The sequence below is a fragment of the Streptopelia decaocto genome (genome assembly GCF_964273445.1).
Source record: "Streptopelia decaocto genome assembly, chromosome: 26".
Classification (NCBI taxonomy): Eukaryota; Metazoa; Chordata; class Aves; order Columbiformes; family Columbidae; genus Streptopelia; species Streptopelia decaocto.
Genome location: NC_138681.1, coordinates 1,925,670 through 1,940,701, shown reverse-complemented (window position 1 = coordinate 1,940,701; position 15,032 = coordinate 1,925,670). Strand labels below are relative to the sequence as shown.

Here is a 15,032-nt window from a genome sequence, read left to right as displayed (position 1 = left end):
CCCGGCGGGAAACCTCTTAAAGGAGCCGCCGCCCTTCCGGAAACACTTGAAAAACACACAAAAGAACCCGCTTCAACACGTTTTATTTCAAGAGGATTGAGAAGTTATAGACTAGGAATTTAAATTAAGCCTCGCTCCCTCCTCCCCGAGCTGGGGCGGTGATACATCAGCCCTTTCCCCACCGGGGTTGCTCCCCCCGACATTCCTCCTGGTTCTTCACCCCTATTCCTGGGCTGGCTCCGGGGCTGGGGGCTGCTTGCTCTGGTCCTCACCCTTCTTCTTGTGTCCCGAAACGATGTCATCGATGCGGAGGAGGAGAACGGCCGTCTGCCGAGAAAAACCCACACGGGTCCAGTCAATAATTAAATCCAATCCGCCCACCTTTGGGGCCAAAACCCCCATGGCCTTTGGTGGAACAATGGGCTCAGCACCGCAGTGCAAAGGACACTGTGACCCCCATTATTTCTAGCTGAAAGAAAGGGACGCAGTGTCGCTTTGATCCACCAACAACAAGCAAATGCTCAAAATGTCATATTTTAATGAGGGCGGATCACACAAGGGAGGTTGGACATCAAAGGGGAGAAGCTCCCACAACACTAACTGGTCCCAGGTCCAACCAGCACCTGGAATGATCCAGCCTCATAACTGCACCAGTTCACACAGGCTGGGAAAAAACGTAGGGCAGAATGTGCCAAATTTGAACCAGGGCATCAAAAGGAATCAACGCCTCCGAAAGGCGCATTATGGGCTCCCACCGGCGCTATGTCCCTTGTCATCACAGCTCCTGGGTGCGCGATGCCACCCAAATGGCAGAAGGACAGAATCCCAGAATGTCAGGGGGTGAAGGGCCCTGGAAAGCCCATCCAGTGCAACCCCCCCGGAGCAGGAACACCCAGCTGAGGTTCCACAGGAAGGTGTCCAGGGGTTGGAATGTCTGCAGAGAAGGAGACTCCACACCCTCCCTGGGCAGCCTGGGCCAGGCTCTGCCACCCTCACCCCAACAAGTTGCTTCTCATCTTCCAGCGGAACCTCCTGTATTGCAGTTTGCACCCATTACCCCTTGACCCTTTTGGTCTCCCCAGGGCAGAGCAGAGGGGCAGGAGAACCTCTCTGACCCACTGACCACCCCCTTCTAACCCCCCCAGGTCCCATTGGCTTCCTGGCCACAAGGGCCCAGTGCTGGCTCAGCCCACAGCACCCGCTGTTCCCAGCTGGTCTCCCATCCAAGTACTGACCGGGCCCGACCCTGCTTAGCTTCCCAGATCAAATGAGATGGGGCGTTCTCAGGGCGCTATGGCTGAATATATTACATGTATGTATACATATATATATATATATATATATATATATATGTTCCCCAAGTATATTCTGATAGTATTTGAACTAAACCTCTTTCATGGTCATCCTGCTGTCCCCAGGACCCCCAGCTCCCTTTTCACTGCTCCAACAGCTCATTCCCAACTTACACTGGAACCTGGGCTTGTTCTGCCCACATTCAAGACTCTACACTCACCCTTGTTCTATTTCATTAATTATCTCAGCAGCGACGCTTCCCCTCCACTCACCTCCACCGCGGTTTTGTACGTCTGCAACTTGACAGCCAAAGGCTCCCAGATCCCCAGGTCCTTCATATCGACCAAGGCCCCGGTCTCACCGTTCACCCCCCAGCTCTGGCTGCCCTCTTGAGTGTGTTTTGCCTGCAAAGAGAACAAACAGGTCATCGCTTGGAATAAAAAAGCAAATTCACCTTCTGGTAATTCAAACTGACCCCCTGGGGCTCAGGGAAGTAGGAAAAGGTCATTAGAATTCTCTCAAATTTAGAGTTTATTCAAGAGCAGCACCTGGAACAATTATCTCAGAAGTCAGACCTGGGGATATTCTCTCTCATGCCACCCAATCTAATCTCAAAGGACGATTTTGGTTTTGCTCACCCTCAAGGTTTTGCCATTTTGTTTTTAAACTCCAGTCCTCCAAAAAAGCTGTTTAATCCCATTTCTGTGCTTTCACATTTTGGCACAAAACTTCAGTAAAAATGTTTGCAGGGAAAGGAGTTGGAGTTGACAGTCCCTTCAAACTCAGGCCATTCTGCGCCACACGTCTCACCCTGAGCGATGTCAGCACCCGGATGGTGCTTGCGCCGCAGTTCTGGATCAACGTTCGGGGAATGACCTCAAGCGCCTGGGCCACGGCACGGTACGGCCACTGCTCCACCCCTGTCATGCCCTTGGACTTCTCGGTCAGCGCTTGGGAAACGGCCATTTCGGTGGCTCCGCCGCCCGGCACCAGCTGCGGGTCAAGGAGGACGTTGCGGCAAACCTGCATGGCATCCTGCAGGTTCCGTTCCACCTCCTGCAACGGCACGAAACCACAAATCACAGGATGTCAGGGACTGGAAGGGCCCTGGAAAGCTCATCCAGTGCAATCCCCCCGGAGCAGGAACACCCAGCTGAGGTTCCACAGGAAGGTGTCCAGGGGTTGGAATGTCTGCACAGAAGGAGACTCCACACCCTCCCTGGGCAGCCTGGGCCAGGCTCTGCCACCCTCACCCCAACAAGTTGCTTCTCATCTTCCAGCGGAACCTCCTGTGTTGCACTTTGCACCCATTGCCCCTTGTCCTGTCCCTGGTTGTCACCAGCAGAGCCTGGCTCCATCCTCCTGACACTGCCCCTTTCCATCTTGATCCCCAGCAATGAGTCCCCCCTCAGGCTCCTCTTGTCCAGCTCCAGAGCCCCAGCTCCCTCAGCCTTTCCTCACCCGGGAGATGCTCCACTCCCTCCAGCATCTTGGTGGCTGCGCTGGACTCTCTCCAGCAGTTCCCTGTCCTGCTGGAACTGAGGGGCCACAGCTGGACACAAGATTCCAGGTGTGGTCTCCCCAGGGCAGAGCAGAGGGGCAGGAGAACCTCTCTGACCTACTGACCACCCCCTTCTAACCCCCCCCAGGTCCCATTGGCTTCCTGGCCACAAGGGCCCAGTGCTGGCTCATGGTCCCCCTGCTGTCCCCAGGACCCCCAGGTCCCTTTTCACTGCTCCAACAGCTCATCCGCAACTTACACTGGAACCTGGGGTTGTTCTGGGAGCCACTCGCTTCACTCACATCCAAACTGCTCCAAAGGAAGCCAGGACTCACTGCCCCAAAGGTGCCCAGGAGAGGACGGGAAGCGCAACACCAATCACTTACCGCCAGGATCTCCTTGCTGGCTCCCCGCAGGATGATCGTACAAGCCTTGGGGTCTTTGCAATCGGTGATGAAGGCAAAATACTCATCTCCTATTTTTTTAACCTCGAAGAGCCTGGCTCCGGTTCCCACATCCTCCTCCCGCAGCTCGTCCGTGCGGCTCACGATGCGAGCTCCGCAGGCCCTAGCACACAAACACCGGCCGGTGAGACGCTAACGAATATTAACTGGGGAAAAAAGATGAATACTGCAGGCCAGGGACTGCGAGGGGACAGCATTTACCTGGCGATCCTGTTGTTGTCCGTCTTTCTCACCCTGCGGATCGCCGTGATGTTGGCTTTCATCAGGTAGTGCTGGGCCAAGTCTGAAATCAGGTTAGTGCAATTTTATTGGTCAATCAGTGGTATCGTGACAAACTTTGCGTCTCTAAAGTATCTAAAGTAACCAGTGGTATGGAAAAACAAACCCTAAATGTCACTTCTTAAAGCAAACTGCAAACCCAAGCGTCAGTGCAGCTTTCCATGCTTTGCTAAACTCATCCTCGCCCCTGTTTTGATATCGTTTGCAAATGCTGGAAGAGCAAACTATTATTTTAAGTTCAAGAATCAACTTCACTGTCTGGAATGTAGAATTATTTGCTAGTAAGATAATAAAGCAAACAAACCAGAAGAAAACAGGGTCCTGTTCAAACTCAGAGTGTTTGTTTTTAATTACTGAACATGACATTTAACGCAGCATGAACCTCATGAAGATGAATTCAAACACAAGGGAGGGTTATTACCAGAAATGCCTTTTTCCGTGATGACCAGGTCTGGCTTGACTCTCACCAGATCCTCGCACATCTGCTGGATGTACTCCTCCTCCATCTGCAGGATGCGGGCAAAGTCTTCCTCCCGCGTTATTTCAATATCAGTCTGCACAGATAGAGGTATAAATTAACAGTAGCATTAATTAAAACACATCAATACTCCTTTGACTCTTAACTACCCCAATCACTGCAGCGGCCGCTATGTTCTTGTACCTTTTTCCCCATGGATCTGACCCCCCAGCAGAATCAACCTCTACTTGCCTGACATAGGAGCCTTTTGCCCCTTCTGTTTTTAACAATCCATCCGCTTCCCTTCACTTTACCAGGTTTAAATCAAACGCTGGGAACATCTGCAGGACTCGCTTTACCTGGCTCTCTCCTTTCTTGTACTCCAGCGAACAATCCAGAAGGACGATGCGCGGATTCTTAATAAGGCGCCGCATGCGGGGGTGAGTTACGTCTTTATTCACCATGATCCCACGCAAAACACACGAGTCTTCGCTAAAGCCGCCTGGAATCTGACAGACACAAGAAAGGGGGAAAATAAGGCGAGGTGGTCGACAAAACCTGCGTCTGTGCTCCTGAACTATCCATCCCGTGGACTGAAGAAGGAAAACCCCCCTGCGTAACGATACGCTGGTCACGATCCAATTTTACAAGCTATAAACCAGCAAGGCCGATTGTACTAAAACACCTTCAAGGTTTATGTTTGCAAAGTGCAGATCAGTAGCACAAAATTCTTCCCCCCACAATCCCCAGAACAACCAGTTCGGTGTGAGAAAGGGTCACACGTAAGAAACGGTTCAGGACATACCCACCTTTTCTACTTTGGCGTATTTTTTAATATCGATTTCCTTCCTGCCGTTTTCTTCGAACTCCACAGTCTTAACGGCATCGAGAGCGATGCTGCAGGCCAAGTCAGACCAGCGGTTTATTGCCTTGGTGTTTATAGCGCTCTTGATTATTTTAAGCATCATCTCTTTGTTGTTCACGTCCACTGGAGTGCTGAGGTAAAAGGAAAAAGCAAATAGTAAAGCGAGTGCTACTCCAAGCCACAATCTGAGTCCCTCTCCAATTATATTGTTATTTTTTACTAATTGATTCCCTGAAGAATCACCTTTAAGCAGCATCAAACCCCCACGTCCCTCCTTTCTAACCACCACCAGCCCACACTTACCCGATTTTCTTTAGAATGCTGATCATGTCGTCCAGAGCCTTACGATAAGCGCCGATAATCACAGTCGGGTGCATCTGCTGCTCAAGGAAGTGTTCGGCAACAGCGAGCATCTCCCCAGCTAAAAAAAACCCCAAAACTATCAAAATTCACTAGATAAGCCAGTATTGGTCGTCAACAGCCAAGGCAAGGACAGCTTAGCAAGTAAGAAGTATCTGCTGTCCGCACAGAGCGCTCGAACATCATCTCTGCATCTTCTTTATACCCAACAGTGCTTATTTTTAGGAAACAACACAACGTTCCAAAACGCAGAGCTGATCAATTAAGGGACTAATGAACCAAGCATTCTCTTCACAGTATAAAAAGTGTCAATTTTAGGGTGGATAAATAAGAAATCTGTGTCTCATCAAAGCCTCTGGGGAGCAAAAAGGGTGAAGTTCAGCCTTAAACCTCTATAAAAAAATGTGTCTTATCCATTTTCCTTACCAAGGATAATTACAGATGTGGTCCCGTCTCCGACTTCTTCATCCTGAGTGCGGCTGATCTCAATCATTGATTTTGCAGCGGGATGCTGGACTTGAATCTGTACAGGAGCGAGGGGCACAGTTTAGGTCCAGAATACTAAAGCAGAAGCTTCTCGCATCGCTCACGGAACAAACACCACGCAAAGTTATTCTGCTCGACTACAGCAAAGATGTTTCTTCCCTTTTTAGACCAAAAATAAGCCCTTGTATTCCACAATATCGCGTCTCTCGCGGTTTTTCAAGCATCGCAATTTTCGCGGTGCTATTTCTACAGCACTTGCACCAGCAAGACAACAAGGATTTCTCGCTCTAATTAAAAAGCAAGCAGCCACTCACAAGGTTTTCATGCAATTACAGCTACAGTTAACCCAGAATTTCCACCAGTCTTGTAAAACCTCCATGAAAACTCAGTGAAAGCTGCTTTTCTGAGAAAGAAGAGCGTCTGCTGGAATTATTTAATCCCTCCCCAGTAAATACTTTTATTGGTGCGGTGGTATCCAGGAAGATTCTGACTCGCATGTTAAGCAAGACAATCCGTTAGGAGAAACTTACTTCTCTAAGAATGGCGTTGCCATCATTGGTCATCACAATCCCACCCATGGGGTCCAAAAGCATCTGCAAACCAAAGAGAAACAACATTTACGTCGAGCTTTTGCATGGGTGGTGTTTCTGGGCAGGTATTGCAGCAAAAGTTCTCACCTTCATCATAGCTCTCGGTCCCAAGCATGTTCGGATAATGTCAGCAATAGTCTAGGAGGAAGGAGAGAAATCAGGTAATATAGCAGGCATCAAATGTCTGAAAAAACACACATAATCTAAATCTAAGTGACCCAACAACCCTACAGTTGCTTAGATGCAGTAGAAGTTGAGATTCATGTGGAGACGGCAACACAGGGATTATAAGAGCGCTGGCATCACACTGAATTATTATCCACATCCAACGTCAGCACTTTGGCACTTTTGGATTTTGCAGAGAAAGAGGTTTCGGTGGGTTAAACCCCTCCATGTTCACTTACACTGCACCTACTGCTTGAACACTGAATATTCACTTTCTACGCTGCTTCTACCCTGGATTGATAAAACCCAGACAAAACCTGCTTGAGATAAGTTTACCCTCTTAAATATATATATATATATACACACACAAAAGAATAAACAGAGCCCGACATCAGAATACGGTACCTTAGCAGCAGTGATGTTTCCAGTCTGGACTTTTCTTCCAGACTCACGTTTCATATTCTGACCTAAAGTGCATCGAAAAAAAAAGGCACAAATATAACTTTAATCTAGGTTTATAAGAAAGAACAGACAGCAACAGTAAAAGCAAGATCAAGAAGAAGGTCAGAGGGTCTGCAGCAAAGGGTTCTGTTGACCATTTGCTGGTTTAATGTTGAGTAAAGCGGATGGAGAGATGAGAATGAGAAACTCAGGCAGGAAGAAAAAAATGCTAAGAGTGTCATACTGGAGGGTGGTGACAGAATCCCAAAGCACGAGGTGTTCAAATGAGACAGCACAAGGAATGTGCTGAAAAACACAAGGAGGGGGAAAATTTAATGAAATATAACAAAGGCAAATTAAGTTAAGTTCTGGGAAGGAACAACCCCAGGTTCCAGTGTAAGTTGGGAATGAGCTGCTGGAGCAGTGAAAAGGGAGCTGGGGGTCCTGAGGACAGCAGGGGGACCATGAGCCAGCACTGGGCCCTTGTGGCCAGGAAGCCAATGGGACCTGGGGGGGGGTTAGAAGGGGGTGGTCAGTAGGTCAGAGAGGTTCTCCTGCCCCTCTGCTCTGCCCTGGGGAGACCACACCTGGAATCTCGTGTCCAGTTGTGGCCCCTCAGTTCCAGCAGGACAGGGAACTGCTGGAGAGAGTCCAGCGCAGCCACCAAGATGCTGGAGGGAGTGGAGCATCTCCCGTGTGAGGAAAGGCTGAGGGAGCTGGGGCTCTGGAGCTGGACAAGAGGAGCCTGAGGGGGGACTCATTGCTGGGGATCAAGATGGAAAGGGGCAGTGTCAGGAGGATGGAGCCAGGCTCTGCTGGTGACAACCAGGGACAGGACAAGGGGCAATGGGTGCAAACTGCAACACAGGAGGTTCCGCTGGAAGATGAGAAGCAACTTGTTGGGGTGAGGGTGGCAGAGCCTGGCCCAGGCTGCCCAGGGAGGGTGTGGAGTCTCCTTCTGTGCAGACATTCCAACCCCTGGACACCTTCCTGTGGAACCTCAGCTGGGTGTTCCCGCTCCGGGGGGATTGCACTGGATGAGCTTTCAGAAAGAGCTCAGGCCGTGCCGGGGCCCAGCGGAACCCCCGGGGAGCAGGGGGACCCCAACCCGCCTGGGTCTGCGCGGGCGGGCCGGAGAACAACATGGCGGCGGGAGGGTGAGGAGACAAGGGGGGACCCAGACTAGAACCGACCCCTCCCCTCAGCCCTCATCCCCGGGATCCCTGAGAGGCCCGGCCGGCCGGCGGCGACACTCACTGAGCACCAGGACGGGGCGCGGTCCCATCATCGCGGCGGCGGCTGCGGCACCGAGCACCGAACCTTCTGGAGACCGCGCGGCGGCCGCTGTGAGAACTGCCGCCTCCCCCTGCCGTCTCACCCTACCCCGCCTCCCCGCCCGGAACGACCAATCGCAGCCCGCGCCGCGGGCCCGGCGCCCAATAAGGAGCTGAGAGCGCTGAAAGCATGTGCGGTTGAAAAGCGGCGCCACAGCGCATGCGGTCGCGGCAAGTTGGGCGGGGCCGCGTCGTACTGCGCATGTGCAGGTTGGCGCCGCCGACTGTACCAACTATGCGGGGGGAGCCACAGAATCCCCGAATGTCAGGAACTGGGGGGGACCTCGAAAGCTCATCCAGTGCAGCTCCTCCAGCTCTGCGAACTGGGCCCCGTGGTTTTCTGTTTAAGAATCATAGAATCATTTTGGTTGATAGAGACCTTCAGGTTCATCAAGTCCAACCATAGCCCAGCTCTAGCGCTGCCCCATGGCCTGAGAACCTCATGTCCGTCTGTCCAGCCCTCCAGGGATGGTGACTCCAGCACTGCCCTGGGCAGCCTGTTCAGTGCCCCACAGCCCTTTGGGGAAGAAATTGTTCCTAAATCCAACCTCAGCCTCCCCTGGCGCAACTTGAGGCCGTTTCCTCTGCTCCTGGCGCTTGTTCCTGGGGAGCAGAGCCCGACCCCCCTGGCTCCAAGCTCCTTTCAGGCAGTTCAGAGATCAGAAGGTCTCCCCTCAGCTCCTGTTCTCCAGCTGAACCCCCCAGCTCCCTCAGTCTCCATCACACTTGTGCTCCAGCCCCTCACCAGCTCCGCTCCCTTCTCTCCATTCTCTCTAGTATTTCAATGTCCTCCTTAGGATGAGTTTTGTTGCTGGTTTTTCAGCAGGGAGCTCAGGACATTTCCTAATCTGTCGGAAACAGAAGGGTGGAGCCTCTCTGGTGCCGGCTTAGTTAAGCAGAGCGTCCCTAAGTCACCGAGGCAGAGTTTTGGGTCTGACGCCCCACCTGATGTGTGAGGAATTTAAGCCGATCCTCCTCCCCGTTCTCATCCTCTTCCCCCTCCTCGCTTTCCTGGGCCTCTATGCAGCTGGCTGTGCTGGTGAGCTTGGCAGAGCTGCTCATCGTCCTCACCTTCATCGCGCTGCTGCTCCTGGTCGAAGCGCTGGTGCGAGCCATGGTGGTCATCGGGCTCCTGCTCTACGTGCTCATCGCTGACTGAAGGCAAAGCAGGGGGGGTTGCCTGTTTTCCCCCGTGTTCCCAGAGCTCTTCAAGAGGGAGATCAGAGGAAAATCACACCCAACTCAAGAACAGATGGGAAGAAGCCAGAGCGGTGGTCGCAGGAGGAGGGGAGGTATGGCCGCCTTCTGGCTGCCCACACAACATCCTCGCGTTGTTGTCTTCTCCCCCATGATAACGAGAACAAAGATCATTTAGAAACCCCTAGGCATAATGTACAAGGCTAAGCCAATGTAGCAAGACTGGGCCTAATGTAACAGAAACCTAAGAGAGAAACTACAACTCTATAGAGACTGGACATGAGGCAAAGCGGGATGTCCTTGGCTTGCAAGCTGGGAAAGCAGAATGTGCCACTAAATGATGAAAGAGCTGCGTGACTTTTGCTGATTAGCAGCACAAAATGATGATATGAACGCTCAAGAAATCAGGTTGAGAAGCCAAAACCGGGGTGGCACCAGGTGCGAGGACACCGGGGACACCAGAGACCCCTGATGAAGACTCTGGAATACCACAGATGGATTGCCGGCCAATGGCGGGGTTATGGGAATAATTAATGCATTAGCTAAGTGGAGACAAATGACTATGCAATAGGTGTGTGTGATAAATATGAAGAAGTGCGAGTCACATGTGCTCAATTAGAGGAGAAATCCTCCAAATGTCTGACGCGCTGTAATAAAAGTGCTGCTTTTTAGTACTTTCAAAACAGTGTTAAAGAGTATTTCTGATTAATTTCTTTATCACCCGAAGCACCAGCTGCAGCAACGGGCCTCCAGGCAAACCGAAACCACAGCTTGGGGACGCTTCTCCCCTTCTTGCCAAAGGGACGCCAGGTCTTGTTGAGGTGATTCCTCCGGCTGCAGCTTCCAGCTCCAAACCTGCCGCACCAGGTGGGTGGATCTGGCGTGGGGCTGGTGCTCTGAGTTCTAGGGCAGAGGGTTTATCAATAGTATTTTTGGACTAAAAATTTTTGCAGATGCTTCTAGGAAGCTGGTTCAGACCCCAGAGCAGAGGGCAGGAGAGCAGCATAGGGGAAAGGGAGCTGGGGGTCCTGGGGACAGCAGGGTGACCATGAGCCAGCACTGGGCCCTTGTGGCCAGGAAGCCAATGGGACCTGGGAGGGGTTAGAAGGGGGTGGTCAGTAGGTCAGAGAGGTTCTCCTGCCCCTCTGCTCTGCCCTTGGATAAAGGATTTAGTTCAGACACTATAAGGATACACTTGAGAAACATATATTTTATATATATCTGTATATATATGTATATATGCAGCCATAGCACCCTGAGAATGCCCCATCTCGTCTGATCTGGGAAGCTAAGCAGGGTCGGGCCCGGTCAGTGCTTGGATGGGAGACCAGCTGGGGCCAGAGAGGTTCTCCTGCCCCTCTGCTCTGCCCTGGGGAGACCACACCTGGAATCTTGTGTCCAGTTGTGGCCCCTCAGCTCCAGCAGGACAGGGAACTGCTGGAGAGAGTCCAGCGCAGCCACCAAGATGCTGGAGGGAGTGGAGCATCTCCCGTGTGAGGAAAGGCTGAGGGAGCTGGGGCTCTGGAGCTGGACAAGAGGAGCCTGAGGGGGGACTCATTGCTGGGGATCAAGATGGAAAGGGGCAGTGTCAGGAGGATGGAGCCAGGCTCTGCTGGTGACAACCAGGGACAGGACAAGGGGCAATGGGTGCAAACTGCAACACAGGAGGTTCCGCTGGAAGATGAGAAGCAACTTGTTGGGGTGAGGGTGGCAGAGCCTGGCCCAGGCTGCCCAGGGAGGGTGTGGAGTCTCCTTCTCTGCAGACATTCCAACCCCTGGACACCTTCCTGTGGAACCTCAGCTGGGTGTTCCTGCTCCGGGGGGATTGCACTGGATGAGCTTTCCAGGTCCCTCCCACCCCTCACATTCTATGACTCATTCCGTGACTCGCTCTCTGCGCATGCGCGGAGTCCCTTCCCGCCACAAGCCTACATTTCCCAGCGTGCCCCGGGGCCGCGGAGCCGTCCCGTTCCGCTCCGCCGGCACTTCCGCTGTGCTGACGCGGCCTTAGCGTCCAGAGCCGCCGGGCAGCGACGGTGAGAGACCGCGGGGCTCGGGAGGGTCCGTGAACTGGGCCGGGGGGGCGGCGGTAGCTCTGCGCTTCCCCTGGGTCTCGGTGTGGGGTGTCTGAGCGCCCTGGGGGTGCTGCTGCTGTGGAGACTGTCAGAGGGGGAGGAAGAGGCGGCCGAGGCCCCGACACATGAGCAGCTTTTGCATTGGGAAGCACTAAGAGGTTGGGTCTCTTGCCCCCAGCGCAGGGGATGTGAAGGTGGGACTTGTGGGGACCAAAAGGCCCGTGGAGGGGGATGGTTGTACCTTAGGAACTGGGAATAGGAAAGAATAACAAATTGGAGAATCCCATTGGGGGTCATTGCAGCCTTGGTGGGGCCAGGGGGCCTTTCTGCCTCCTCATGACAATCCTCTATCAACAGTGCTGTGAACTGTACACCTGCTTGTGTCTCACTACACATGAATTGCCTTGTTTCGTTGTCCTGATTGTTTTCTTTTTGCAGTTAAATGATCAATGTTGTGTTTTCCTTTGCGGCCAGATGAAGCTCCTGGTTCTCGCCGTGTTCGCCCTGTTTTCCCTGGCCCGCTGTGAGGAGGGCGCCAGGCTCCTGGCCTCCAAATCCCTATTAAACCGATACGCCGTGGAGGGCAAGGACTTGACTTTGCAGTACAACATATACAACGTTGGCTCCAGGTGAGTTGTGTCCAGTCTTCTCACATTGACCGGGAACAGCAGTTGTGTGTTTGCAGAGGCTGTTTTTGGGCTCTGTGATGTGCTGTCACCCTTGTTCCCCAACTCCGAGCTCCCCACCAGCACCTGAAGGTTTGACCTGCAATTCGCCCTTTTCACAGAATCACGGAGTCACAGAACCGACTGGGTTGGAAAAGCCCTCAGAGATCATCGAGTCCAACCCTTGGTCCAACTCCAGTCCGTTTACTAGATCATGGCACTAAGTGCCATGTCCAATCTCAGTTTAAAAACCTCCAGGGCCGGCGAGTCCAGCACCTCCCTGGGCAGCCATTCCAATGCCTGACCACTCTCTCTGTAAAGAATTGCTTTCTAATCTCCAGCCTAAATTTCCCCTGGCAGAGTTGAAGCCCATGGCCCCTTGTCCTATTGCTGATGCCTGGGAGAAGAGCCCAATCCCCCCCTGGCTAGAACTGCCCTTCAGGTAGTTCTAGAGAGTGCTGAGCTCAGCTCTAAGCCTCCTCTTCTCCAGACTAAACAAGCCCAGCTCCCTCAGCCTCTCCCTATAGGTCTTATGTTCCAGTCCCTTCCCCAGTCGTGTTGCTCTTCTCTGGACCCGCTCCAGCACTTCAATGTCTTTCCTGTCCTGTTGTTCCTGCTTTCACCCTTTCCTTCTTTCATCTCACAGATGCTCTGGATGTTGACCTCAGTGTCATTATATCTCGTGACACTCTGCTCCCCACACACGCAACCTCCTGTTCTTGTCTTGGGGAGCTCTTTTCACACCCAGATCTCTGTCTCCTTTTTTGCAGCTTTGCCTTCATCTTTCTTCAGCCTCCCTGTAACACCTTCACTGTCCTCCCCATCTTCTCTTAGTGCCTCCTTATGTTCCAAAAGTCAGCTCTTCCAGCTGCTGAACTGTCAGTATGGAAGTGTCCTCCCTCTTTGCTGCAGTCCCCGGTGAGTAGAACTCCAAGTCTAAGACACTCGTTGCTTTCTTTTATGCATTTAGTGCCGCTTTAGACGTGGAGCTGTCGGATGATTCTTTCCCTCCAGAAGATTTTGGCATCGTCTCTGGGATGCTCAATGTCAAGTGGGACAGGATCGCTCCGTATCTTTTCATGTTCTGAAATTTCTCCTGATGCTCCTTCTTGCCCCGGAGCATCCTGTAGCTCTCCTGTCTTCATTTGTTGTCACACAAGTTCCAGCACAGCAGACCTTGGGCAGGGTATTGAATGCCAATCTCTGTTCTCTTTCAAAGTGCTGTGGTTTAAAAACAAGTAAAACAACAATGAAAAGCCAAGCCCCAAATTCCTTGGAGACAGGACCAGGTCCCTTTGCAAGGGATCTGGGTGTCTGTAGCATCAGAGGACTTGGATCTTGACTCTTCCAGCTGGTTTGAGGGCTCTTTATTTATCTCCTTCCTTCTCTCTGATGAAATGCAACTATTTTCCTTAACTTCTGGCTCTCAGAGCAAGTAACGTCTCCCACACTGTGGTTCTGCGGCCTCTCAAAGCTGGTTACTTCAACTTCACCTCCGCCACCATCACATACCTGGCACAGGAGGGTGGGCAAGTTGTGGTGAGTTGGCTGTTTATAGGATCCTTGCCCAAATTGGATGGCGGATACACCTGATAATGCTCTTTGAGCTGCTTGTTGGGGGGTGACGCCTGTACTGCGCGTGGAAAGGTGACAAATGCTCTTTTTCAGGTTGGTTTCACTAGTGCTCCTGGGCAGGGAGGAATCTTGGCTCAGCGGGAGTTCGACAGGAGGTTCTCCCCACATTTTGTAAGTACCTTTCAGCCAGTCACTGAAATTGCACTGTAGCAACTCGCACCCCAGCGTGTTTGCTGGTTTGTGATGTGTTTGGTTCGCACTAAGGTCACCTGGAAAACTCCAATGTGGATCACAATCCATTATCAGTTGTCCAAGAGAGAATCACAGAACAAGCAAAGAGTTTTCATCCAGCTCCCTCTGGAGGGAGCTGGCACTGTGGGATTTAGGCCAGAAGCTTTCAGAGTAGATGATCTAACAGTTATAAGGCTCATCTGTATGTGGTTTGGTTTAACTCTTCCTAAAAATGTCTCCTAGCTGGACTGGGCGGCTTTCGGCGTGATGACGCTGCCCTCCATTGGCATCCCGCTGCTGCTGTGGTACTCGAGCAAGAGAAAATATGACACCCCCAAGACCAAAAAGAACTGAGCGCAGTCAGACGCCACCAGCACCCCGAAGCTCAGGAGAGAACAAGCACGAACCCACCCAAACCGCCAGGTGTGTTGGGGTCAGCAACCGTCGCCCCTGCGGAGTGGGCAAGAGGGAGTTGGTCACTTCCCCGGCAGCGACATGTTGTCTGCTACATCTTCAAAAAGAAACAAGCGAAAAAAAGCCACCCCCAAACCCCTTTTTCAGTGTATTTGGTGCAGAGACCCTTCCCTCCATTGCAGATGTGGTGCTGTGGGGTTGTAAGTGCGTGAACACCCCCACAGGATCTTTGTTGGGGTGCAGCTCTGCGGCATTTCTGGCATCTCTGCTGCCTTGGGACTTGATTTGGCCAAATGGCTCTTTGCTTGCTCCAGTCTTCTCAAAATGTTAAATCTCGGGGCCCTGAAACATCTGTGGGGAGGAGTGAGCTCTGTGTAGTGACCAAACCAGAGCCGTGTTGGAGCTGCTGCGTTGACTAGGCGGACAGGAGATCCCATCAATGCCTGTTCTCTAGGCAGCCTTGTTAGAGCTGCTGCGTTGACGAGGCAGACAGGAGATCCCATCAATGCCGGTTCTCTAGGCAGCTCCGTTATATTTTGCTGAGCGGTTAATTGCTGTGTTTGTTTTTTTTCTGGTTGCTGTTAAGGGATGTTGAGGTCCTGAGGATTTTGTAATAAAATGAATTCTATGAAAGATGCTC

The 15,032-nt window shown here is 52.2% G+C and overlaps 2 protein-coding genes across 3 annotated transcripts; one reads left to right on the top strand and one right to left on the bottom strand.

Annotated features, from left to right (window-relative positions):
- Positions 1–66: 66 nt before the first annotated feature.
- CCT3 (chaperonin containing TCP1 subunit 3) lies at positions 67–8,289 on the bottom strand. Its single transcript, XM_082073288.1, has 14 exons — positions 8,159–8,289; positions 6,866–6,927; positions 6,383–6,433; positions 6,236–6,298; positions 5,646–5,742; positions 5,163–5,280; positions 4,804–4,990; positions 4,354–4,503; positions 3,959–4,091; positions 3,460–3,541; positions 3,181–3,361; positions 2,104–2,349; positions 1,566–1,697; positions 67–327 (listed from the first exon to the last, which is right to left on the bottom strand). The coding sequence occupies exons 1-14, from the start codon at positions 8,187–8,189 to the stop codon at positions 223–225; spliced, it is 1,638 nt and encodes a 545-aa protein (XP_081929414.1). The 5' UTR covers positions 8,190–8,289; the 3' UTR covers positions 67–222.
- A 3,104-nt stretch (positions 8,290–11,393) lies between these two features.
- On the top strand, positions 11,394–15,027 carry SSR2 (signal sequence receptor subunit 2). 2 transcript variants are annotated; one of them, XM_082073421.1, is made up of 6 exons: positions 11,394–11,468; positions 11,982–12,136; positions 13,143–13,241; positions 13,603–13,711; positions 13,841–13,918; positions 14,222–15,027. In XM_082073421.1, exons 2-6 carry the CDS (start codon positions 11,982–11,984, stop codon positions 14,330–14,332), a joined length of 552 nt encoding a protein of 183 aa, XP_081929547.1. In that variant the 5' UTR covers positions 11,394–11,468; the 3' UTR covers positions 14,333–15,027. The 2 variants fall into 2 exon arrangements, with proteins under 2 accessions (XP_081929547.1, XP_081929548.1); XM_082073422.1 differs by lacking the exon at positions 11,394–11,468 and adding an exon at positions 11,534–11,665.
- Positions 15,028–15,032: the final 5 nt, after the last annotated feature.

Coding starts and splice junctions, on each gene's coding strand:
- CCT3 (XM_082073288.1), bottom strand. CDS start 8,189: ATGATGGGACCGCGCCCCGTCCTGGTGCTCA. Junction 4,991..5,162: donor AGCATTCTAAAGAAAATCGG/GTAAGTGTGGGC, acceptor CTTTTACCTCAG/CACTCCAGTGGACGTGAACA. Junction 1,698..2,103: donor GGGTGCTGACATCGCTCAGG/GTGAGACGTGTG, acceptor TTCTCTTTGCAG/GCAAAACACACTCAAGAGGG.
- SSR2 (XM_082073421.1), top strand. CDS start 11,982: ATGAAGCTCCTGGTTCTCGCCGTGTTCGCCCTGTTTTCCCTGGCCCGC. Junction 12,137..13,142: donor ATATACAACGTTGGCTCCAG/GTGAGTTGTGTC, acceptor TTATGCATTTAG/TGCCGCTTTAGACGTGGAGC. Junction 13,919..14,221: donor GGAGGTTCTCCCCACATTTT/GTAAGTACCTTT, acceptor AATGTCTCCTAG/CTGGACTGGGCGGCTTTCGG.